The 26,957-nt window shown below is 41.5% G+C and overlaps 1 protein-coding gene across 12 annotated transcripts in view; it reads right to left on the bottom strand.

The window, feature by feature from the left end:
- Positions 1-26,957, bottom strand: part of PPFIBP2 (PPFIA binding protein 2) — a 1,806,653-nt gene that overhangs the window by 825,076 nt on the left and 954,620 nt on the right. For all 12 annotated transcript variants that reach the window (XM_069623590.1, XM_069623589.1, XM_069623593.1 and 9 more), the window contains 2 exons: positions 21,751-21,837; positions 18,235-18,348 (listed from right to left, as the gene is read on the bottom strand). In XM_069623590.1, the coding sequence (XP_069479691.1) occupies positions 18,235-18,348; positions 21,751-21,837 (201 nt within the window). The remainder of the gene's footprint in view (positions 1-18,234; positions 18,349-21,750; positions 21,838-26,957) is intronic.

The following is a 26,957-nucleotide window of genomic DNA, read 5'->3' as shown; positions in this document are numbered from 1 at the left end:
ACAACAATATGGAACCAAGAAAAACCAAGAGGGCATGGCCCATGTGGTACATGTAGCTCCTGTGCAAGCACTACCAGAACTAAAGAGATCAACATTGGGTTGAAATACCCCTGGCTACAAGAGGACTTGACCAATTGTAACACGAAGAATGTCATCTATATCATAACCTGTCCTTGCAACCTGCACTACATAGGGATGACAACACGCTCCATTAGGACCAGGTTGGCTGAACATCGTTCATGTATTCGAACAAGAAAACTAACAGCACCGATGGTAGAACATTTTGTCAGCAAAAACCATGTTCCTGATAATTTTACATGGTCCATCATTGAGAGAGTGAAAGCTCCATCAAGAGGAGGAAACCTGCATGTCCTACTATTTGGCCGTGAGCAGCAATGGATATTTAGATTAAAATCAGATGCAAGAGGCTTAAATGAAACAACATCTTGGCAAACCCTTGCAACATTATGAAAGAGTAACACAGTGAGGACATTGGATCGACTATGCCAAATTCTTTATGAAATGTGAACACATGACATGGCATGTAGATGTTATACTGGGATCTAGACACATTTACAGCACCTAATCACCAGGCAGTAGATCTAGTCAGATAGATATTAACTGGACTTCAGGCACAGATGTGTCCTACTGTAGAGCTTATTGTAATGCAATGTGGAGAAGCAGAGTCTAATTTGTCAACTGCCACTGGGAATTCATTGGGGTAGGCATATATGATCACACCCCCCAGGTCATCCCAAACTAATACCCTATTCACTGTGTATAACTGAACCAGATCCCATCTGTGATGGTTGACTGATATCCTTTTATTCGTGCATATGGATGCCGTTGCAAAATTTATCAAATTCAAATTTACTAATCACTGGGTAACATTACCGAGAACTAGGTAAACTGTAGCTGAACAAAGATATACACGGGTTGAACCATACACAAAAGGACTACAATCATTACACAAAACATGACATGGATACACATAGCCTTAGCAACTACATTTCCCAGCACTCGTACGCTAAGTACTACACACGTACTAGCCCCTCCCCAAACAGTAACCACGCATGCTCCAATCGGGATGCACGCGTACAGAAAAAATCACGTGAGTGAGATCACGTGCCTTTTTCAAGCCGCAGGACTATCGCGGCTTACACAGCGGCTCGGGGAGATGAACTGCAGACAAGCTACGTATCCCACGCAGCACAGATCTATAAGGTAACATTCTTAACAAAAAGGACACACCACGTTCGGCATTTTTGGCCCCAGCAGGGCTAGCAATTGCCATTTTTTATGCTATTTAGCGCAACAAGGCTACATTGACCAACGTGGTCCTCATTGTTTTTTGTCTTTTTCTGTGTATCCCCTGTACCCTATACAGTGTGGTGCCATGGCAGAGTTCGCCTGCCAGAACCCAGCCGCCAACAATTTCGCCTGTATGACCCGCATCTAAAAGACAAAGACCTTAAGGTCAATAGGTCAGTTCAACTGTATTACAGCATAAATGTGCACTCCGTTCAAAAATCAAAATCTAAACCCCAATTAAGTTTCCCACAAAGGTGGTATCCTGTGTATAGACTTGCATTATGGTATTATACCCCTGTGTTTGCCTCTCACCGGGTTTGGCCAATCTGTACCTTATTAACATACACAACTAGAGATATGTTGGTACTTTTTTCATTCATTATGAACTTTGCCTTAAGTAATCGAAGAGGTAATTAAAGCCATGTCATAAAAAATGGATACCACGATGTAGTAAATGACCCCAATCTATTTAATGGTCTATACTTAGGTATCCAATGCAGAAATTGGATTAACAGTGATAGCTGCAGTAGAACTGAAGTCTACACGTGAATCATCAAGGACCTCCCTAGGCAGAGAAGACGCCGAGAGTGGAGGGTAAGACACCTACCACATCAGGCAATAAATAGACATTATGTATAGCCATAACATCTCTCGCGTATGTGCCTTCTCTTCTTCCCTCCTTCCCCTTCCCGCTCTGTATTCATACAGTTTGGTCCAATTGGATGAAAAGAAGCTACATTCAGCCTCAACATTCCAATGGCAATACAATTGGCTAAGCTGTTACAGCCCTGATGAAAGTGGTCTTTTACCACTGAAACCGGTCATCTTACCATAACACTGCACTGGCACATCTTAATGCAATATGCCAGAGTACAGTGTGATCTACCCTAAAGAAGCGAAGGATTGATCTAGGATCATCACTGTGTATTATACACACAGAAACACAAAGAAACTGTGTTAGATTATCAACATCAAGAAAAAATAAAACTCAAAATGAAAAAGTAGACTTGAGGACTGTAGGTCCCAACTATACAAAGTATTCCCACCTCCCAGAAGACAAATCCACCAGGGATGAGTGGGGGTCTTTTTAAACTAAAAATCCTGCCCTCAAATGAAACTGAATAAAGTTAATGTTATTTCATTCTGAGGACAGCCTTTTATGACAGAATAATATAAATTTTCCTAAAAATCTTTGTTTTTGCGAAACCATTTTGAATCAAATTGCCCAAATCCTATTGTGAAGACACGTAATTAAAGGGAAGATTTTGTCTTGACCACCCTTACGGTCCAGTACTTGGATACCATGAATGCAGCAAGAACATTTATTGCAAGGGAAATGTCTTCACACGATGCAAAATGTCAGTCATCTAGCAGAAGGTACCACCAGAGGACAATTTGAGGGAAAATCGGTGACACTAAGATGGCGATCAAGACAGACTTTTCCATACGAAGACACATATGTGAAGACAAAAAGAATGGAGACTGGAATGGGGTGGACGAACAAAAAACATATGCCTCTATCCCAGTTTGGACAACAAAATTAAAAAACGGTTTCAATGAAAAGAATGAACTGCTCAGACATGACTGAAAAATCAGGAGAGCCAGGATGTTGGAGGAGAACACAGCTGTTGGTGTATGGGCATGTTGTAACCGATACTGGATGGGAAAATGGATTCCTATTGCCTCGCATATTTGCTGGAGAAAGAAGCAATCCACAAGGTGCAACAAGTAAATGACGAGGGTCTAGAATCATGGGCCAAATATGCATAACTACTAACATGGGTTGACAGCGAAGCAGGACCAGTGCATATATTACAATTGAAGAATGCAATAACATGCTTCAAGAATAATAGTACAGTCTATGTTGGAAAGAACAAAGGATGTGAAGAAATAATTGAAGTGCCAGGAATGAATGGAGGAACTGCAGCACTGATCGATCGATAATGGGTCTGCGGATCCAGAGCCTACATGCAGTTGTCTAAAGAATGGGGGGGAGTGTGCTCCATTGTAAATGTACACGTCCCAGCACTCATGATTTCCCAAAGTGACCTCCATAGTGAGGAGTTTCCAAAGTTAATGAACACCAAAGAAGAAAGATAATTTCATCTTCGTCAAAAAGAGAATTATTTCTCATCAAAATCAATAAAGGCCTATGCAGACCTTCCTGATGAACACAAATTATTCAACAGGACTGCTTGATAATGACATCTATATTTAGACCAGGACTTCAAGCTGCAGTAAATGCCAAGTGGTTTCAGATCACTAGGTGAGAATTGCGGCAGACAATGCTGATCAGGCTGATGACACCCAGAACAGTTATGTTCTGGATCTCATAACCTAATTAGCTCAAATGCAAACCTTTTTCTCCAGGAAATTGTCTTAGTCTAAGAGGGCATAAGACAAACACAATTTCCTGGAGAAAAAGGTTTGCATTTGAGCTAATTTGCATACCCACAATGCCTTGCTGTTGTGGCTCAGAACTGCAAGTGAACTTCCAGCGATCACTACTAGGTGGGGTTGTGGAATGTGCGACTTGGCTCAAATGGACTTTCCTACTTTCACATTTCAGGTGAAAAGGGTTTTTTCAAACCTTTTAAACCCACCATAAATTTCTTGGTGTTGTGTATATATATATATATATATATATATATATATACATACATACACATATATATATATATATTTATTTCACTGAAAAACCGTTGTTAAAGGGACATCATTGTTACAAGTTAAATGGAAAAACCTCAGAAATTCGCCAGTTATGCTAAGCTAAGCAACCATAACTCGCACACCACCAGGCACAGCTAAGACTAACAACCAGGGCATCAAAGATGACATCACAAATGTCATTGATGACATCACTGATGACATCACATATCTGGGCCACTTGTCTTTGTTCAGTGACATATGTTGGCCAGGTGGTTTTGTTCACTGACATTCAGAATATTAAAATCCAAAAGGTGCTATATAGCTTGCCGTTAACCTTGTCATATGTTCTTAAAGTACTTTCATTAGGTTTTGGTCTATGCTCATGTTGCACATATATGGGGAAAATAGCAGGACTCAAACACACAATTCATTTGTATACATGAAGTTAAACTTTAATGTTATTAACATTTTCTGATGATGCGGTTTCTTTCTTCCTTATTTTAGTTTCCCTGTATGTGTATCTGATTTGTATGCATTGTGGGTCTTCATATGTATTTTTTGTACTAGCACAAGTGTGTATTAAGTCTTGAATTGTTAGCTAGTTAGTACATGTTTAATATTATTCAAAACTCTGATATGGTAGCATTCATTATTGTACTATCCAAAATTACAAGATTATAAATATTGTACTTCTATGGTGCATGCTGCAGCTATTGCCTATCTGTATGTATGATTAGGTGCAGCCTACCAGTTAACGTGCGTATCTTGCCCTTTTACGCACGTAAATATGGCAAATAAGGACCATTTAATTTTGTACTGCGTACCGTGTACGCTCTGATTTATTCATTAAAAAAACATACTCTTCACCACTAGATAGCAATGTAGCATTTCTTTTGTCAGCAGCATAGCCTTCTTATGCATGATGGTGAATTTCCAACTGAAAGACCAAATCTGTGACAGCTAAGCGAGAAACACAATAAAGCATGCACCCTTTTAAAATGTGTTCATACCCATAACGTATGTGTTGGATAAGTTTTACTCTCTTGCAGAGGAGAAAACTAATTTTTACTCTCTTGAAATTGCATTTACGCTCCAATTTGAAAAATCATGCGTAAAATACTCCCACCTCAAAATCCTATCTGGAGCACTGATTAGGTGAGTACATTCTTTAATAGATTAAGTAGTTCATGATAGGTCCCCCGATCACCGCTGACATCTTGTTATCAACATTATAAACACAACCTGTTGTAAGGACTTTTCATCAAAATTAATTTCACATGTGATGTCATCAGAGATGAACTCAATTACATTTGTAATGTAATTTCTGATGTCTTGGGTGTTAGTCTTAGCAGTGCATGGTGGTGGTGGTGAGTCATGGTTGCTTAGCTTACCTTAACTGGCGAATTTCTGAGGTTTTCGGTTTTACTTGTTACCATAACATCCCTTTAACAATGTTTTTTCATTGAATTTCATGGGTTTTTACCAATGCATGCTTTTTTTGTACAACTTAATAATATCATAGCCCAATATAGCAACATTTCTGTCCAATTTACAAAGCTGCAACTTAAATATCTGGCATTTCCCACCATCTAGCATCCTTTTTAACACTTCTGTACAATTTTTGCAACTTTTCTGACTTTTTTTGCATCCATCAACGTCCGTGAACGTCTGATGAAATCGCTGACCTTCCGGACAGTGCCACGTGACCATGCGCTCGCACGCAGCATGATGATGAGTCCGCGAATGCGTCTGCACTTCGCGATCGGGTCCGTGCTTCGAGGACAGTTCAGAACAGCATTTTCTACTGATTTAGGAACTTTCAAGCTCTAAATTTACCCTGGCACAGCTCCTACACCTATTCTTACTCATTATACATTACCAATCTAGTACAAAGCACATACTTGGAAGAATATTAGCAAAACTGCTATTATCTTAAAAATTGTATCAGCTATTGCCATCCCTGCTCCCCAAGAGCCACCAGCACTACCAGCTGGAGGACCTACACAACAAAAAAGCACCTTACTTCTAAAGACAATGAAGAGGACCAAGAAGATGAGGTAGAGGAAATGCTTACCTCTAGCACGGAGAGAGAATCATGGGTGGGGCAGTTATTTACCACTGTTGGGAATGCACCAAAGGCTAAAGTTATCAAGGTGAAATGCACTGAGTGAAACTTTGTAATCAGTCGTGGACTACATGGACAGTACTCCTACAGGACCACCTCCATGCACTGTCACACAAATCCAACCACTGCAATGCACTCAGAAAGGTTGTTCCTTTCTAAGCAAGTAGTAGGCTGGCTTCCTCCACCTCAGCTTCCTCAACCAATACTGTAACCACACAGCCTACATCTGAGGGACACAGAATCCCCCCAGCTACCTTGCAAGCAATAAAAGAGGTTGTTGATCCACTCTTTCGAAGACACCAGTACTCTGCATATACTGCAACACATCACTCTGCCTGTGGAAGCAATTTCGAAGTGCTTTTGAAGCTGTAATCAAGGAGCATGAAAAACACTGCACCCTACCTTAAAAGTAACACACGCGCAACATCTTCCCCTGTCCACCGGCCCCTCCATATTAGTGTTTGGTGCCTCTTCCCTCATTTCCCTCCCCACCTTATGTTCTAACCTCTCCTGCAAAAATAAAAGACATCAAAAAACAACAAAAGAAAGGTTCCTTTAGGAAGCACCTTTCACAGTTAAAAAATAGGACAAAAAGGTAGAACAAAAAAGAAAATCGTATAGACTCCATCTAATTTACATTTCTCAGTAAAGTACATAGACTTAATAAGATTTTTCAACATTTCCATTAGCATTTTGTGTTATGCTAATGGGAATAATGTGGCATTCATCCCCCATTCCAGTCCCTGGACTGGGGATAACGGCCCGGCAGCCCAAGTTATTGGCCCAAGTTAAGCGAGGGCAGATAACGAGGACGCCGGACCATTATCCCCCATTCCAGCCCCTGCAATGGGTGTAGAAAGCCATTAGCACCCTGGGTTCCCAAGGCGGGATACCGGGGTGCTAAAAAAAAAAAAGATTTTTCTTCCTACACCGGAACGCCTGTGGCATCCCGCTGTAGGAAGGAAATTTCTTTTCCAAAATGACCACCATGGAAAGGGAAGGCGGGGCTCCGTACAGAGCACCTCTTCCCTTTCCATGCAGCCTACAGAAGGCAAAGAGAGAACCCTATGACCATATTACCATGAGCACATTTTTTTTCCCCTTTCAAACCTATCCCACTTTCGAAATAACTTTACCACATAGTCGTGCCAGTAGCCAGGTTGTCAGGTGATGACTTTATGTCATGACCAGACAGTCTGGCCACTGCCAATGGCCACAGGCTATACCTCAGTCACCAAAGGTATAGCACTATTTTTTGTACCTACATTAGGACACTTGTCAAAAAATAAAACACTTGCACATTTGCAAATCCATGCTTTAAGGTCCTTGCCAATGCCCCTTAGACAGGTTTGCCGGAAATTCACCCATGTTTTATTTTTTCAAAAAAGTGTCAAAATGTATGCATATACAATGGCCATATAGCCGTCACCTGACAAATTCCATTCAGACTTTACACAAACATTCAAGGTTGGGTCTATAATCTTTCTGAAAACTTTTGTCCACATTGGTCAAACAGCAACAAAGTGTGGATTTGTCAAATGGCACCACATTTATAAGCCTTAACAATATTTTGGGACCCCCTTCTAATTTTTACCCCCTCTCAACAGAATCCCACCAAACATTGCAGGCCCTGTCATTTCGGTTAAACAAAGTTGGGCAGCTCTGTAGTGCTCAGCCTATTCATATAGCTAGTGCTCTAGGGCTAGGTTGACTAACCTTTGTATATCTACACAACGGACTCCCAAGCAAGATTGGGCAATGGCCCCACCTGCTAATAGAGAAACCAATAAATACCTGGGCACAAGTGCTTGGTAAAAAAATATACCTTATTTAATACATTGCATCACAAATTTAAAAAAAGATTGGCAACACGCCCAATCTTGGCAAACCAGGATAGAAAGATTCACTCACCCATCTGGGTTAAAAACACCACGTGTTCTGCTCATCCACAAGCTTCTTCTCTTCCCAATGCTTATCAACAGTATGTTAGGTCACACTCTCTGCCATTTTGTAGGGAAGTAAATACTCATACTAAATGTAGCATTATAAAGGAAAATCCTTGGCTATTAGACAGTCCAGTACTGATCATTACATGGCCAATCTAATACCAGGGCAATGGCCAACAAACAAAATCCTAATATCAAATGGATTAAGGGAAGCATTTTGCATAAATGTGCCTATTCTTAGTTTATGGCCAGAACTGGACGATCTAATATCGTTAAAGTGCCGTCTAGTACCTCCAAAAGCAAGTGTTAAGCATAGAAGCAGCAGCATGGTTATTCTTTCAAATCTAAGCATAATGCTGGAATTGAGTCCTCTAGTTTAGCAACCCTAATAGAATATCATGTGACATATGCATGCTGCTATTGAAAGGACCTGCTATAAATTATTTGACTCGATTTGGATGAGCTAGTGCTCATATTGTGACATGGCTGATAATCATGTAGGAGTGAAATAACTCATGGGTGGTATGTTATATTTCTCATGATATACATTCCTCTCATCCTATGTCCAAGACCTTTTAAAGTGCAGGTGCTATACTAAAAAAGATATATTCCCTAATGGGCAATAGGCTATCATAAATATACAGTACAAAACGTTAACATGTACATATAGCTTTTGACTGTATAGCATGTAATAGCTGACTTGATGTCCATTATGCCTTACCAGCAGATGGGAAGGTTCACATGTCCACAATGTATACATACATAGCTCTACATGTAGTGGCATCTTTACCAAAACCATGGATATTTGCAATTTTTGTTCTATACCCTTAACTATTTATAAAGTGCAAGTGCTCTAATAAAGTGAATATATTTCTTAATGGACAGTTGATTCCCATCTTTGTATTGCACAGGGATACAACCTGTACAAATAGCATATAACAGCATACATTCTAGCAGCTAACTGCATGTCACATTTAAAATATGTCATCACAGCATGTTACAATACAATATGTGAAAGAGTGTCTTGCTTTACCATATGAAGCAGCAAGCTAAATGCCACATTCAGATAGAGTCACATTAAAATAGTCTGTAATCAATCAATGAAATCAAATGAATCTCGTGCAAAGTGCAGCTGCAATATCAAACCATAACAATTTTAGCATGACACATGCTCAGTGGCAATCCTATCTACTTAATCCCCATTGAGAAAAACATGCATCTCAGAATCCCCATTTAAACTCATAGGTTTGAGTGTATTGCATTTGAGAATCAACGTGGCTTCTAGTTGACGCAACTTGAGTTCTCCATTACCCTTTCTTGCATGTTCTGGAACTTGTGCTAAACAAAGAAATGAAATATCTAATGCATTACACCATTGTGTTTCTCCATGAAATGTTGAGTCAACGGATAGTTCAAATCAGCATTTTTTTTATTATAGCTCTGTAATGTTGTAGTATCTGTAGTTTTAGAGGGACAATAGTGGACCCAATATATCTCAAGCCACAACTACTGATGATGACATATACCACAAATTTGGTCAAGCAGGTTATTTTATGCGTGTGAGCCCATACCTTTCCATCTTGTATTTCAAAAGGCTCTCTTGATATGAAATCACAAATCTTACATTTGGAGCATTCTTAAACCTATGCTCCACCCTGCAACCAACTGGTGAAAATGTGTTCAAGAATAATCACACTAGGCGCTAGTATATTCTTTAAAGTCGGCGCTCTATAAAAGCTGGCTTGTGGTGAAGTACCCAACACTTTCTGTAAATCTTTATCACTGGTAAAATGTTTCCAATGTTTGTTCATATTGGCTTGTATATTGTTAGCTTGATGTGTACAACCTGCAATGAATCTAATGACTTCATCTTTGGGTTTAATCTTAGGTTTAAAGAGATCAATTATGTTTCTCTCCACAGCTTTCTTATATGATTGATTTAATGTGCCACGCCTATATCCTCTGTTGAGGGACCGCGTCCCTATCAGTTTAGCCTTCTCCTGATAATTACTTTCCATTTTACATATTCGTTTGGCTCTTAGAAATGCTCCATAAGGGATAGATTTTTTCAGTGCTGTAAGGTGATGGCTTTTTGCATGTTAAGGTAGAGTTGGAAGTGGTCTCCTTTCCATAAAGTATAGAAGATAATTAATTGTCAACTATCTGAAATGTAATGTCCAAAAAGACCAATTCTTGAGTAATTGATGTTGTAGTTAACTGCAAGTTCATTAGATTATCATTCAGAATGTTGATATAACCCAAAAGATCTTCAGAACCATCCATTATGATAAAGAGATCTATACACTATGTGTGAAGTATACCTCTCCAAATCTTCCTTCCATGCCATGTTACCCTCCCACCATCCCATGTAGAGATTTGCATACGTGGGAGCCATACTTGAGCCCACTCCTGTGCTCTGTATTTGTCTCTACACTGTGTTGTTATAGAGAAAATAACTGTGTTCTAGACAACATTTTAGCATATCCATAAGCATCTCATAGCGTTGTTAACTGATATACCTAGTTTCTAAAAAGAATTGGCATGCTGTGAGACCATATTTATGCTGTACAGACATGCAAAGTGAATCAACATCAAGTGACACGTAAATATTGTGGTTCCCAATTGATGTTGTCCAATTTCCAGAGCAAATCAGAGGTATCTCGAATATACGAGCTGAGACTAATGACTGAAAAAATAAATCTAAGAGTGTAGATGTGTTTTCAAGGAGGCTATTCATAGAGGATACAATAGGCCTACCTGAAGGTAAAGATAGACTTTTGTGTATTTTAGGGTTAAAATATATGAGAGGAGTGAGTGGGTAATTATTCCAGAAAAAGAGAAATTCATCCTTATTGATGAGAACTTTGTCTAACACATTTTTTAACAATTCAAAATATTGGTCTTTGGCTTCTGTCAAGGTGATGTCTTCTACAATTTCATAACAGATAATGTCATTCAATTCTCTTTCAGCTTCATTAGTATACATTGTTTTGTCCATAATGGTCACTCCTCCTCCTTTGTCTGATGATCGAATTACAATGGTTTCATCCTCTCGGAAAAAAAAAAAGTGAGAGCATCATTAAGTGTACTGTTAATGTAATCCAGAAAGAGGGTCAAGCTGACCTGGAGTTGTGTTGAACATTGAAACATTGAAACCAAGTATAAGTTAAAGTCTTGGGGAAGGGGACCCTGGGGCTTGATGAACTGTGATTCTGTCTTGAGGACAGAGCCTTCAAGACCCCTTTCTTTGGGACTGTGTTATTGTGAACTGGGAAACGGAACCCTGAGGATTGTGTGGAACTGTGTTGCCTTGAACTTGCGGAGAGAAACCCCAAGGATTTGTGGAACTGTTTGTACTTGAGAAGGGTAATCTCAAGACTTTTGTGAAACTTTCTTGAACTTGGGGAATGGGAGTTGAAAAGGAAGCTGGGAGCTGGAAGAAGCTCAGAACTTTGTGTTGTTGATCACAATTTCTTTCATTATTGACATCCCTACATATTGTTTAGCTTCAGTTGTGAGGGCAAGGATCGGCTGGGGACACAGACTGAATTTTCTGACTCAGACTTTCCATAGTTTTCATGTAGGGGAATCTCACCTTCGCATAGGGCACATTATGGTTTCAACCATCCAGATATTTGATTTAATAAACCATCTAATTTTGAACTTTGAATCTGTTGTCTGTGTCTTGCTTCATGGTGCTCTCGCAAATTCCCAATTTAGTTATGAAGGCCGAACTGAGGGTGTGTCTAAGATTGTTTGCACTTGTTTCTCCAATAAAATACGATCAAAACAACTGTCCCCTTCTTCGTAGTGCCTATATATATAAAAAAAAAGATTGTCTCCTGCCTTCAAACTACTGTCCTATTGCACTATTTAATTATTGTATTATGTATTTCACCTCCTTACTCTTGTGTGAATTGGAAGCTTGGGTGGTTAATACTGGAAGAATTAAGACATTTCAAACATGATTTTAAAACATAATAATTGGGACTCAGCTCAATGGTTATATTCTGGCGTGCTTCCATATTTAAGGGCAAACATACTATGGACCTGTCTTCAGCTTTCGATTTCGTAAATAGGACTCTACGGCCTTCCCTTATGTTTGTTGGATATAATAATAAAGCTACACACCAACTCTTTTATAAGGGTACGGTCAGATAATTTAGAGAGGTTAACTGACTCAATTCCAATACTACAAGGTGTGAGACGGGGTTTCGTACTTGCTCCAGGTCTATTCAATTTATACATCTCTGACCTGTGCCAGGCATTTTTGAAAATCAGAATGTTTCTTCCAAAATTAGCTGACAAGCATGCCCAGTGGATTGCCTATGCTGATGACATTCTTTTATTCAATCAAACTGCAGTGGTTCTTGTGTCAAATTGAGGAAATTCATCCACACCCCCCCCAGGGGGGAGCCCCCACTGTCAGCATAGGAAGACGAGCCCGCTCCGCAACTCCCTTCCTAGGGGTGGTGGCAAGTGGGATCTCACCGGGAGAGTAGGCGCGAGTCGTGAAGCCTGCGAGTTTCAAGCTTGCGATTTACTGAACATGGAGACGCCAGAGCAATGGCGAATCTCCACTGTTGGAAGCCGAACTGGCAGGAGCCCTGAGCGAGTTGGTGGCGTGACCACAAACTATTGCTGATACCACTGCAAGCACAAAACAACAAGGTATCCAGTCACTTAGCAGAACACTGGGATGATGCAAGGAGAAGAGAAAATTTGAGGAAGGAAACACCGGAGAAAGCAAGCCAACAACAACACGGAGCAAGAGGGAAGCTCCCAAACAAACCAGAATCCCAAAGTTGTTCTCCTTCACAGTCTGAAGTAACAGGGAGAACGGCAGGCCAAGTGGGAATCATACCGTGCAATCAACTCGCCCCAGTACAATTCACGAGGAAAAGCGGTACATAAAACTGATGAACTTAAAGTGAGTGTTGTGATATAAGTGGAAGAACTACTGAAATTCTTGAGAGTGAAAGAAAAAGTGTTGTGATATAAGAGAAATTACTGTGGATCTTGAGAGTGAAAACAAAGAACAGTGCATAACAGTACCCTGGGAAAAGGGGAAAGTACCCTGATACTCTATACAAGAAGAGAATAACCTAAGAGAAAGAGGATATTATGAGGCAGATCTCGGAGGAACTGTTGTATTGAACAATATGCAAAATCAAATAGAGCTGAAGAAGCTGAAGCATAATTGTCCAGGAGGGAAGGCCTACCAGAGAAATAGCATTTTTCAAGCAGACTTTGAATCTAGTAAATAGGAATACAGATCTTATAAAAGACCCACTAAGGCTATTCACAAGGAGGAGAGAAAAACCAATAGCCCACTTGAAGAGGTACAGAGACTCATACAAGAAATAACAAGAGACTATTTGAAGATTAGATAGGAGTCCAAAGACTGGTATCAAAAGTACCCTCAGGAGAAGGGAGCAATTCTCCTGACCCAAGTTAGTTATCATAGTGTGGACAGCAGACTTATTCCTTTGGACGTTCACCATGTACTGACAAGCATCTTAGTTAGTAACATAGGTATGGACCACCGACAGTGATAGGGAAAAGTTAGGTCTTATAATTTTCCTTTAATAAAACCATGTGAAACGTTGGTAGAGTGCCTGTGTCCTCCGTCTGACTCACCACAGTGTACATCGAGCCTTAAATGCCTTGCATGCTCTTGGAAAATGAATTGGTGATTAATAGAGAGAAACCAAAAATAATACATCTCACCAACACTGGAAGGCATGTGAGCTTCAAGTGGTTGCTGGAAGGAAGAACTATTGAAAAGGTGAAACATTTAAAATATCTGTGCTCACTTTTATGATAAGCCGTGTGGTTATTCGTTATTCCTTTTGTTTAAAAAAATATATATTATTTGCACCTCAACTGCATAGGCTCCAGTTCAGGTACGGTCTCTTCTCATTTTTGCCTTTGGGTAAATACTGTAAGGAAAGAATTGTGCCTAGTATTACCTTTACGTTGGAGCTTTGACATTTGGTAGAATTACCCTATTTGGCAAGAAAGATCAGAGGGCCTATTATGGAGGAAGTCATTATTGCTTCCCAACTCTGTGCCAATAGCTGTCATCAGGTACGAATTGGGCATAAATTCATTACAATCTCGAATTCAGTGGAATACGACCTGCCTATAGAATACAATCCTTGCCCCTTTGAAGGGCTCTATGTTTGAGGTCGTGCATAAAGCAATGTACTCTGGGGATTCCAACATGTTAATACAGCTGTCTGAGAAGTGTGAACGGATGTTGGAAACTCTGAAAACTGATAGGGCTGTTTTGATTGACAACCCAGCAAAGGTCAAGAAAAGATTGTTAGAGCATGACTGAATAATCGTAAACTGGAACAAAAAACAAGGGCGATTACCTCAATATCTGTTGAGATTTCCCTCCGCTGCCTCCGGAAATCCATTTTTGGAGGCTCAGATTCAATACACTACCGATTGGAGAGATCTTATTTATATGCGCTAAATTGCGATTGCGTCCTCATTTTTGTCGATTTTGTGGTAACGAGGGACAAGCTGAATCTTGGAAGTATTTGCTGGGGATTGGACATAAACTGTATACGCTCTTTAGTCTTTTGTTGGATCTTGTGATATGTTGGACTCGCCATATTTTTGGAATCGCCTACCTGTAGGGTATCAGACCTCTTGGACCATTGCAGGAGTTTGTGTAATTAATGCCATCCTAAAACCCATGGTCCAGGATGGTACTATGCATTAGACACTTTATATTTGAATATTGGTTCTATGATATTGATAGCTGCTGGTTTTATTGTAACATATGCTATGTGTTACTGAGATATGTATTTTGATGAAATTTGTGTGAACATTTCAATTAATTCTGCAGGAATATTTTACCTTATTCATCTTAGTGTATATGAACAGATGTCCGTAGAAGTAATCGCATTAAGTTTATATCATCATTCATTGTATTGATGCTATTGCATTATGGAATAATCTTTAAAATATTCTGTTTTTAAGTTATCTAGGAGTGTGAAAAGTTTCTTGTAAACTAAGACACTTTAGTGATTTTGCAGATGATCCAATGACTAACAAGCTATATTCCATGGTATTGTTGTTACTTAGAGCCAATCCAAAGTTGTAGCTTTCATGTTACCATAAATAGCAGCTTGTGCATATTTAAAAAAAAAAAAATATATATATATATATATATATATATATATATATATTTCTAGCTTCTTTACACATTGACAACATTAAGGGTTCTTATCAGTTTAACCTTATTCTCCACCTTTTTATCTAATCATAGGAGTGCACAAGAGTTGTTTGTGAGTATTATATTATGTGTGAAAGAAGCATTCATAATGTGGCAGCTATATATTTTTTATGTAATAATGCACTATGCACTTTAGCTTCTATACACAATGACAACATCAAGGTTTTTATTGGTTTAACCTTATTCTCCTCCTTTTTATCCAACCAAGGGAGTGCATAAAAGTTGTTTATGAGTAAATATTTTTTGTAAATTCAAAAACAGGAAAATTATAATAAGAATTTTCTTCACCGGAAAACTACTATATATATTTTTCTATGCATTATGCACTTTATATATCTCTTTTTAAAATTAGTAAAGTAGTTTCTCCTATATACCCATTCCTGAAAACATATGGAATACATAAACAACTGCATTATTATAAGATGCACACTAATGATGTTTTAAACTAAAGGTGTAGTGAATATAAAAGTCATTCCAAAATGGCCGAATGCTTTGAACAAAGGAAAACAGACTTCAACTATGGTAGAAAGTGAAATGGACAAAGAAACTCAGTAGAACCATAGAGTTTTTTACTTTTGTACCTGTATTTAATGGCTGGATGTTTGTCTGCTCTTTTGTACGTGATCAAGCAACGGGACCGTTGCGAAACGCGTTGTACGAGGCAAATTGTTTCTACTGATGCCTAATTAAAACTGGATATAAGAAATACACATGTTGTGTGATGGGCTGATTTGAAGGAATTCTACGAACTGGCATATGGCTGTAACTTGACGAGTGCCGTCTCACTCTGGAAGAAGTGCGATAACTTCATTTTTGAAATATATATATATATATATATATATATATATATATAATAGTGTTAAACAAGATACACTGAAGCAGTAAAATGATCGGGTTTAGTTGTTGGTTCACTTATGCCTTCATTGCCTTACTAAGTTTCGTGACTGAGTTCACCCAATCCAGTTCCTGGTTATTCATTGCGGAGTTCTTGCTGGCACAATTTAGTGCAGGCAACCAGGCTCTATCCTGCAGGCCCCTGCCAGCCCAGTAGCTGGATAAGAGCTAAGCAGGTACTTTAAAGTGACATTTTAGTGAAATGTCGATGCTTTGTCTTTTCTGTGTCCTTACTGTCTGCCTTGGGAGGGGGGTGGGGAGGGGGGTTGCCCCACCAGTAGATGTACGTGTTGTGCTGTTGCAGAGGTCACCATGTTTATGCCTACCACCAGTGGATTTGGTGCCACTGTACGAATGTACGTACATTTTGTTTACAGAGGAGAACTTTTTCCCCCCATTCTTAAAACTATTCAGTGAAGTGAACGCAAGGACCAATGGAGACGGCTGAGGCTCATAAATGAAACTCCTCTATTCTACCAATCATTTTTACCACCCAGTGAAGAAGCTTGGGTAGAACCAGTACACTTCTGTACCCGGAGACTTGGGAGTCAAGTGTGGGGATTCTGTGGGTATCCATGTAGCTGCACTGATTGGCTCCACAGAACCGGACCTCGTTTTCACCCATCCTGGAGACAGGTATTGTCCTGGTGAAGACCTGTAGAGTCGAAATATATAACATTTCTTTTGATTTTTTGAATTGTGGATGCGGAGGAAGGAGAAATTGTCATTAGAAAATGACTGACCATGATGGACTTTCATTTCTTGAACCTTGCTGTACAATTTATGGGGCTTTTTTATTTATTTTTAGGAGGGCACACGTGGTACTGGGGACTTACCCTTTGTGTTTGTTTGGGTAGAGCCATGTCGATAGGCCAATTCTGCAGTGGGAGAGGCATCTAGAAGAATGCCCAGCTTGCTATGTTGCTGTGCATCAGCTGTCATCACCGCACGACACTCCAAACTGGATTTACTCTGCAACATTCCGCGACCCCACGTCCTGCTGTGAAAACACACACGCGCAGAAGGAAGTGCCCATCTAATAACCATGCTCCCGGTTTTGAAAATACATTTCTCAGAGGCAAACGTGGTGAAAGTAGGCCTTTAGTGAAACAAACTGTGCATGATTAAGTCATATTGACATATGTCTGACAAAAATCCTTCTTGACCTACAAAAATCTCTCACGCTTTGTATAGTGCTCCAAGCCTTGAGGCAACTGGGCACATTTCTTTGGGTACATATAACAGTGCAAATGTACTGTTACAGAACAATGTCTTTCTTGGGGGGGGGGCTGGTACTACCTTTAAAGCGTTGCTCTCATTTTTCTTTACTTTCCACCGTTTGACACGCCTGATATTCTGAGAAATAAATACAGGCCATAAGCCATAACACCCCTCCTCCCACCTACCCACCCACCCCCCTTCCAAAGCCAGAAAGGGACAGCGGCCGTGCTGACTAAAACCTGTTCAGCAGGTTTTTCCACTGTGTCGAGCATTCCCCCTCCCCCTGGCTCTGGTGATAAATAGAAGACAAAGAGCTTGGTTTACACGACTGGTGCGTCTAACAAAAGAGGACGAGGCGGCACACGCAGAGCAGAGCCCCGCCAAGGAAACGCATCCAGCAGGGCCAGGGAGACTGGTGGGTTCAGGCACGCCCAGAATCGTGCACGTAGGCCCGCTATTAATGAGTGCGGTAAGTACACGTGGGCTGCTTTTCTCAGAAGTCATGTATCCGTTTCTTCAAGAATACTTTCTGGCAAATACAGTAACCAGTAATCCTTGGGCGATGATGGTCGCTTGTTTTTCATACTCACACATTTGCAAATTAGTAGTTAAAAATGGAAAGAAGCAGTTTTGTCAAATTCACCCAGTCTCAAGTGGACAAGTATCTGTTTTCGCGCGAACCCACAGTAGCCAGTCTTTCTACAAATTGAAAATGAGGTCACAGCGCTGTAAATGAATAATTTAACGCGAACGGCAGACACTAGCAGGGCTGTTTCCTAGATGACTTGCATAACTCCAGCCACTGCACTATAGGGCTAAGCATACACATGCTTTACCTGCTGGAGCATCTCCTCGGCAGCATTCAGCTTCCGGTGGTGGTCGTCGACGCAGGATTCCAGGTCCCGGATCTTCTCCCCCTGGGCTTCCACTTGATCCGTGAGCACGCTCACCTAGCAATCCAAAACAAGTGCACGTAAGTCACAAAAGCGGGCTCCTGACCACTCCAACCAACAGCAGGTCGATTCTACAAAGCATGCGAGCTGCACTCTTCCAAAAAACACACGCTGGGGCTGCGAAGGGGGAAAAAACAGCACGAAACAGGGCCCCCCGGTGGCTTTTGCGAGTGTTTATGGCGCCTCAGACGGGTTAATAAGTTATTCTCTCAGAGGTCCGAAGGCAGAGGCGCTGTGTGCTCGTGGACTGTTCACACGAGCAGGCAGTGTCCGGGCGGCCATGCAACCACGGTGACTGCTCTGGCAGCTCCTCTGCGAGCGAGCCAATTGCCGGGCTGCTAGTAGGCACAGCACAACAGCAGCGTACCTGTCCATAGCGCTCTCCTCAGCCGGAGAAGAATGTGATATGCTAGGGGCATGTTTAAGCACCGACAACACCGCTCTCGCGACTGCTCCGAGCCGTGCAAGCTGCGGCATGACTGGCAAATGCTGAAGTGCCGAGGAGCAAAGGCGAGCGGAAGGCATAGAGCACGTTCTGTGTAAACACGTAGAATTACTCCAACATACCCAATGGCACCACACTTGCAAACAATGTGTTGGGTCTTTAAGATGGCAGGGGGGGAGGGGTTTCTCGGACGGGGCACTGGAAAAAATGTGCAATCTTTCTAACCTTGCATGTCTTTTTATACCCACAGCTGTTTAATTCTCAAGGAGCACGCGTCATCTGCCAGCGAGTACGCTGCTCTTTTGTTTTGGAGCACGAGTCAGGGGCCACTGTGCACTAATCTGCTCTTTTGGACTGATCTGTGTTTCACGGCAAAGCACGAGTTAAACGTTTGAACTTAGCCACATGCCCCTCTTTCAGTTTCGAATCACTTGACAATTATTTCTGAAACCGAATGCTAAAGGTCACAATTGTATGAGTTCGTAATCACAACATTTCCGTGTCAGGGTGAAGGGTCGGACTACGAACCAAAAGAGACGTGGAAATAACTTTCAAAGTGGCCCCATATTACACATTTCCTGCAAGCACTACTCTTATCCTATTGGAAAATGTGGAAATACCACACAAAAGAGGTACAGGGGCCTACCAGGAAATCTCCAGAGTTCCCTATAGGCCAGTCCACCCCCGACAAGGGGTTTGTGCATCACCTCCTTGCGAGCTGGTCTAGCCCCCCCACCCCCGCCCATCTGATCTGGTAGTGGTCTTAGTCTCTCGCTCGGGCCCATAAGCAATACCACTAAAGGTGGGTGGAGCGACTGCTACCATCTCAATTAAGTGCACTTTAAATCCTATCAAGTTCTAATCAATATTCCCAGCACACAATGGTTTAAAATGCAACGTTTACCACTAAATGTCCCAATTGTTCTCTCTGCCTGCCTGTAAAGTGATCTTTACATTCTTTCCTGTTCTTAAGACCGGATAGAGGTCCAACTTGCTTTACTACATTTACTGTTGGCAGAGCACACCTGGCACTTCTTGGAGTGCCCTGCGGGTGGTGGCCTATATTGCTGCAGAGGATGTCCTTACCTGTAGCACTGGCTGGCTGCAGAGGATGTCCTTACCTGTAGCACTGGCTGGCTGCAGAGGATGTCCTTACCTGTAGCACTGGCTGGCTGCATTCAGGACAATAGCAAAACACAGCAGTGCTCAACATTCTCCACTGTATAGTCTGTAGAATAGGGGTTTCAATTTGAATTTATTTTCTGTGATCTTGCCAAATGGGAGATAGCTCAAACCCACCCCCGCTTTCAAAAAAACGCATCAGTAGAGAAAGTGGGCTCAAATGCCAGGAGTGGTGGAAGCAAGGGAAGTGCCCCTTCCAACCCACTCCTTAGAATCAGTCAGGTAAAGTGCTCACTCCAATTACATGTTCTACCCAAGGCAGAGAGGATCTGAAGGGGGCTGAGGCTGGACGCAATTGAGTCACTGAATAGTGTAGTGGCATGTTCAGGGAGTAGCACCCGTTTTGGTCTTGGTTGCTAACTATGGGCTATGGGCGATGGGCTCAGGGTCCTGGGCTGGTTCATGGCAAGCACTTCCAGGCTGCTTTGGCGGAGGGGGGTTTTGCCACCACTGCCTACCTAAAAACACATTCTATGGTTACAACTCAACTAGGGCACGAGCCAACAAAGTGTTGGCCTTCTCAATGGGGCCTTTTGAAAGGGGTGAAGCTAGTGTGCTGAAAAAGACTTGGAATAGCTTGTCATGTCTTGCTAAGTGGCAGAATATGAAAATCAGAAATTAAGTGCAGAGCCCACAATGCCGCCCAGTCCTGTTTCTGCTTGTAAGTCTGGGACTTGTTGCTTTTCCTTTCCCACTTGACATTTAGGAAAACTACAAGTCCCAGAATTCAAATGGAAAATAACAGGACTGGATGACCTCTCACGCATGGCCATGTAAAGAGTTCATGTAAAAATGAAAGAACAAATAAACTTTAAAAAAAGCTCTAACACAGAGACACGAAGAAAGTATTTTTTTTGTGCTACAATGGACGGGGGGAGGGGTGAGTACACTCAGTGCCTGGAGTTTGATTTTTCAATTAACCATTTGCATCAGTGCAACATTGACAACAATTAGATTACGCCAGGTATCTCTTCCTTGAAGAAATGTTTTTTTTTTTAACATTACTATAGGTTGAGTGATTCCACAAGGAAGAAACAAAGCATGCCGCGCCTTAAATTTGGCCAAAAAAAGTCTCACCATGGCTGCAAGTCTGGTCTGTCCCACCACCAATGTGAATCCTCATATATGCGGACAACGCATTTTTCCTCGTAAGTATACACAGGCAAGGGTGGATGCATGTGTGGGAACTCCAAAGGACATTCATTTTCTAGGGTAAGGAGGATTCAATGACCCTCCCAAACTGTTCAAAAGATCAGGTTAGTGCTCAATTTGTTTTGGAGCGTCCCGCATTTTCTTAAAAAATCTCTTCCACCATCCCCCAAATGACCTGGTCTTCTTTGCTTCCTGCTGCTCTTCATAGCAGACATATAGAAGGACTGCCTTCTGCTGTGTCTATGCAGCACACATAGCCTTTTAAATAGCAGGCATAGTAGAAACACTACGTCTACTGTGGAGACAGGGCAGAAGGAAGTTTCTCTGTGTTTTCAGTAGAACCCAGATTAAACGGTTAACAGAGGACCTTCTCTGATATAGACAGAGCAGAAGGCAGTCCTCCTACGGTCTCCACTAGGAAGAGTAGCAGAGCGGCCGGAGAAGCCACTTTGGGGTGGGGCATCCCACGCTCTGAGTGAACTGCAAACATTCACCTGTATGTCTGGGCTTCAGGGGCAGACTAGCAAATATTCCCGGGCCATGTTTTAGAAAGGTTGTCCTGGCAAAATTACACAGACCAAAAATCACATGCAACAAAGAAATACAAATACTTCCAGTACCTGCAATACGAGCGACTCTTTATCTCCTTCCAGGCGTGTCAGTCTCTCTTGATAGGTCTCATTGCTCGCTGCGGGAGGCTGATTTACCTGTGAATGGAAACATCTTGAGTTCAAAAAGTGCTTTTAGTCCCTGGAAGCGCTGGGCTAGGGATTCTTACAGCATTCAAGAGAAGTTTCCCATGTTCAAGTTACTTCACAATTTGTTTACCATGTCACACAGAACCAAGAAAGGTAATATGGGGAAATCCAATGAAATAATACTTTTGAGTACATCACAAACGTGGGTTAATGTTTGAGGGTGCAGTGGCACTGAATAATGAAGCGCGTCATTCGTGCAAATGGTACAATTTCCCAAAAGGGCCAGTTTAGTGCAATGGAAACAGACGTTAAAAGGTCTGTTTCACATCCTGGAACAATCACATTGGAGATGCATTTTGTGAAAGTTTGGAAATAAACAACAATTCAGCCAAACATGTAAACAAAAAACAGTTTGGAATTCGAGAGGGTACAATGTTTACATTATTGTGCAGCCTTACGCTCTAGACAATATTTTATAACCACAATGTAAACTATGCATGTCATTGTGTACATAGCATAAATAAAACCTCCATGCAATCGCAGAGGAACATGCACTGTACAGTTTTCCACGCTTCCTGCCTTTATCGATACAATTCTATAATAACCCTGATCGAAGCATTTTGGTATACACATATATGTTTGAGAAAATGTAAAACACACAACTCAATTTGGATGCAACAGTACAACGACAATAAACACGATGAATATCCAAAAGCTGTGCTGATATGAAATGTGTATTTTACTCCAGCAAACACTAACCACATCTCCCTTCCGTTTGAACAGGTATTTATCAATTCTATTTTTTATGTACTATTCTTCATTATTATGTGGATTATTTATGAACACCTGGCCACTGCACAACCAGAATGAGGGTCCTGTAGAGGAATTTTGTATCAAAGATAAAAACATGTTTGGGTGGACGTCCTACCCATAAATAATACCCAGATATGCTGTCCAGCTCGGATAACTTGGTTTCTTACAAAGCACTCTTTCTCCACTTAAACGATGGCCTGGCTTTCATCCTGTTCCAGGCTGCCACCCTAGGCAAAGTCCTATTTACTCTGTAAACAAATCAACTAAACCCTGTCATGCAAAATAAAATAAATAAAAAAATCACATTTCCTCATATAAACCCCCACTCACCACTTTTCTTTACTAAAACATAAGCGCTGATCAATTTCAATAAAACCCCCAATGCTGTAGTTCACCAAGTTGATGTCTTTAATGGGGGATAGAACATGTACTTTCGTACCTTGTAAGGCTACAGCTCCAGGCTAATAGTGACAACTTATATTGTTTCCCCCAGTGGCTTTGTAGTGCTGCCATTGAAGGATGAATGGTGGAATTGGTTGGGTCGGGATCCGAAATGATCAGCAAGTTGTAGCCAAATCTCAGTAGCAAGGTCTTAATTCACTATTATACCCACTATCCTGCTGGCCAGGAATGGGATAGGGAAGGTCTCACAAGCACATGGACATTATCTATTTGTCATATTTATTAAATAAATATGGAATGCATTTCACTAAATAATGTGCATTGTGCATGGCTTGTCATCCCTATAAAGTTAAATATTACAGAACAAAGTGTTTCCTTTTCTTGTGAAATAGCTGAATCAAAGTGTTTATTTGTGCAGCCATGTTACATAACTGATACAGAGATAATATTTTAATATTATGTGAGATGGCAAGTTGATGCACAGCATGTATTATGCAGAATGGGTTGAACTTGATGATAAGGCCTGCATTAGTAAATCATCACCAGTGAAAACTAAATTACACCATGAACATTTGTTTCTGTGTGTCACTTTAAAAGGGTCAATCCAGCAGGAATGTTGCAAATCCAGCATGTGTTTATCCAGAGCTCAGTTCTGAGAGCTAAACAGGTTCAAAGGAAGCTTTTTGTGAAGCAGACCCACCATCAATCAGTAACTAATCTATTAGCTCTGATGAACAGACACAGCTCTGGGTAGTCAGACCAAAAGGTTATATTTAAAAATACACCAACATTAACCCATTACATTCCAAAAGGCTTTCTTGGCACTCCACAGTTTGGAGGGAAGTTGGGCCAGAGATCATAGACCATGTTCTTTATTAAAATGCTGCTTCAAAGGAACATTTGCCCATATAAACCACAAACTCTTAACCCAAGTAGAGCAATAGGACACCATGTCGTATGTGTTTGCTTCTTGGCCTGTGGTCTCAGAGTATTATTCGGCAATTTTCTATTTATGCAGATCTCCAGTAACATGCAATGTACAGCCTTTTAAATACAAATGCATTTAAAGATATCAAATAATGAAAGCACATTATCAGCGCTAACATTTCAGTCCTCTGCTCAATTAAGAACATTACATTAAAATGGAATTCAGCAAAGTGGTCCACATCACATGACTATAAACACAACATATTAATGTGTGATTATTAACAAATGTACATATTTCAATTACTATTATGCTCGCAACTACAAAAACCTGAAGGATGTCTATGGAATCTGAATTTTCTTGCAATTCCCAATCTATAGGCCTCAACAAGGGTGCAAAGCCATACAAGAAATGATAAGAGAAAGACACAAATCAGTCCGATTCCATCATAATTCTGACAGGGAGGAGAGAAATGCATCTCTTTGTAACATGAAAACATGCAATGAGTCAGTCGAAGTAAAGGATTGTTTAGTGTCCTTGTAGGTGAAGGGAAACTATTATAGGGCCCGTCCAATCAGGAACTTCTCAAAGGATGCTGCAAGTATTTAAAGTAAAACATATAGTAAGTTGGGAGAGTTCTCAGGAAAAGTGCGGATGAAGGGATCTTGTTGAACAGGGTGTGCTGATTGTGGTTTCACCTGGACGTTACGATTGAAAAATTCTCATTAAGGTGGCCTTTTTCAGAGGGAACCAAATGCAGAAGCCTTTTGCAAGACAGAACCAGATTGGCAGTGATTTTGACAGTAGAGGACAGAGTGGGAGCAGAGCTCACCTGCTGGAGCTGCATGTATCTTTTGATGTTCCTACCTGAAATGGGCCTTTAAAAAGAAAACAAACAAAAGTGAGTACAACAACCCCTTGCCATTTAGACATATGTCCCAAGAATGAACTAATCCCCAGATGACAATTGAATACCATTTGGGTGGAATCCTTTACAAGCTAAGCCACTAAATGGAAGCTGGGCCTGTGAGGTATAGTTTGCGGCAGTGGTTTTACAATATGATGCCCTAGAATCTGATTGCCCAAGGCATATTATTCCAACAGTAGTCAAATATTGATTAATCATGGGGCAATGTATACCTGGTTTTATGCCCATGGTGATCCAGTGGCACACAGATTTTCAAAAATGTATATACATCTTAACTGTAATGCCATGCTCATATTAGGCTACCTGTGCACAATAAAGAAGTGGAGATTTCTGAGGAGAGAGTTTTAGAAGAAAGCAGAAATCCTGATGGAGTGGTAAACTGTGTGTGTGAGTGGAGAGAGCATGGAAAATTCTCCCTACAGACATAAGAAATCTCAGACCAGTAAAAGGAACAGAGACACCAGTAATTAGATAATCCTTTTAGGAGGAGCATAGACCCTAATAAATATTTGCAGTCCAGATGAAACTGTACTGAGTGGTTGTGGGGCAGCCAAGAAAGAGACAGGAAGCAACAGGCAACATATTCTCGGCAGCATATCTGCATGGTGGGACAAGAGGGCAAACCATGTTATGCTATGCTATGTTAATGTTATTTACAGGGCGTGCGTTCACCCGAGGGTATCTAGGTGCTGAGAGGAGGAAGACTACAAGCAAGGAGGCACACAGCCAAGAACAAATATACCTAGAAGAGATGGGTCTTCAGAGCCTCCCGAAAGGCTAGGTGATTGGACAGGGACTTCGGAGTGAATGAAGACTGTTCCATAGTTGAGACGCAGTAATAGAAAAAGCCTGACCATCTAGACCCGAACGGCGATAGGGGGGCACCGACAGCAGACCTGCTGAAACTGAGTGCAGTGGACGGTTGGGGATGTACCGCTCAAATTTAGCACACAGATACTCTGCCCCTTAGCCAAGGAGAGCCTAGTGAATGATGCACAGTGACAAATTGAACACGCTGTGCCAGCGGAAGCCAATGTAGAGAGCGGAGTACCAGGGTTATATGAGACCCATATGGAGTGCCTGTTGCCAGCCTGGCAGCCAAGTTCTGGAGGCGCTGCAATCTTCCAATCAGCCCCTTGGGCTGAGCAAGGTACAGAGAGTTGCAGTAATCCAACATGCTAAGAACCATTGCTGCAATTACAGGCGGACGCAGCAGGGGAGGAATCAGGTGGAGCACTTTCCTAAGAATGTTCAACTGGAAATGCCCCTGCTGACATACCGCGGAAACTTGAGGGCCTAGAGACAGGTTGGCTGACATGATGACGCCAAGATTCTTTACCTTTGTGAAGGGAGCCGGGAGAGGGCCCAAAGAACATCCACTGTCCCATGGCAGTCAGGCACTTGTGCAAACATGACGACACCGCAGCCTGATTCAATCTAGGCGAATCAGTAGCTGGGTATCGTCTGCATACGAGTGGCACCTGATCATGTAGGAACGGATGAGGCAGATCAGCAAAAAGATGTAAATGTTGAACAGAATAGGGGACAGAGCGGAGCCCTGCGGAACAACACAGCAGAGGTGAGAAGATTTAGAGAGAAGGGGGGGAAGTGAGACAGTTTGGGATCGGTCTTGCAGAAAGGAGCCAAACCAGGCCAGTGCCTGACCAGATACACCAATCAGATCCAGGCGAGTGGTGAACCATGAAGTTGTATGTTGCAAGACAAGTTGGGATTTTCAAGGCTTGAGGGGCTAGGAAGCAGAAAAACATCAGCGAAGAACCACAAAGAGGAGCCATTTATGTCCCTGCAGCAATGTTAAACTGCGTGGCGGCCAGCGCTCTGAGGATGGGTGAAGCAGTGCACTGGCTGCCGGCACAATTCCATGAAGAGTGGTGTCACTGTTGGTGGCAGTGCAGCATCCTTGAAGGACTCCACGCTCGCAGTGTGTGAGGGTGCCCTAATGGCATTAACAGAGGGAGGCCCCTAGGGTTCTGAAAGCCACTGCCCCATGGCAAACACATCAATTCAAGCCCTACATTTATTTTAACAAACCTATAAGAG

This window comes from Ambystoma mexicanum, chromosome 11 (genome assembly GCF_040938575.1).
Source record: "Ambystoma mexicanum isolate Mex_15411 chromosome 11, UKY_AmexF1_1, whole genome shotgun sequence".
In the NCBI taxonomy this organism is placed as follows: Eukaryota; Metazoa; Chordata; class Amphibia; order Caudata; family Ambystomatidae; genus Ambystoma; species Ambystoma mexicanum.
The sequence above is the reverse complement of the archived record's forward strand: the minus strand, read 5'-3'. Positions and strand labels throughout refer to the sequence as shown.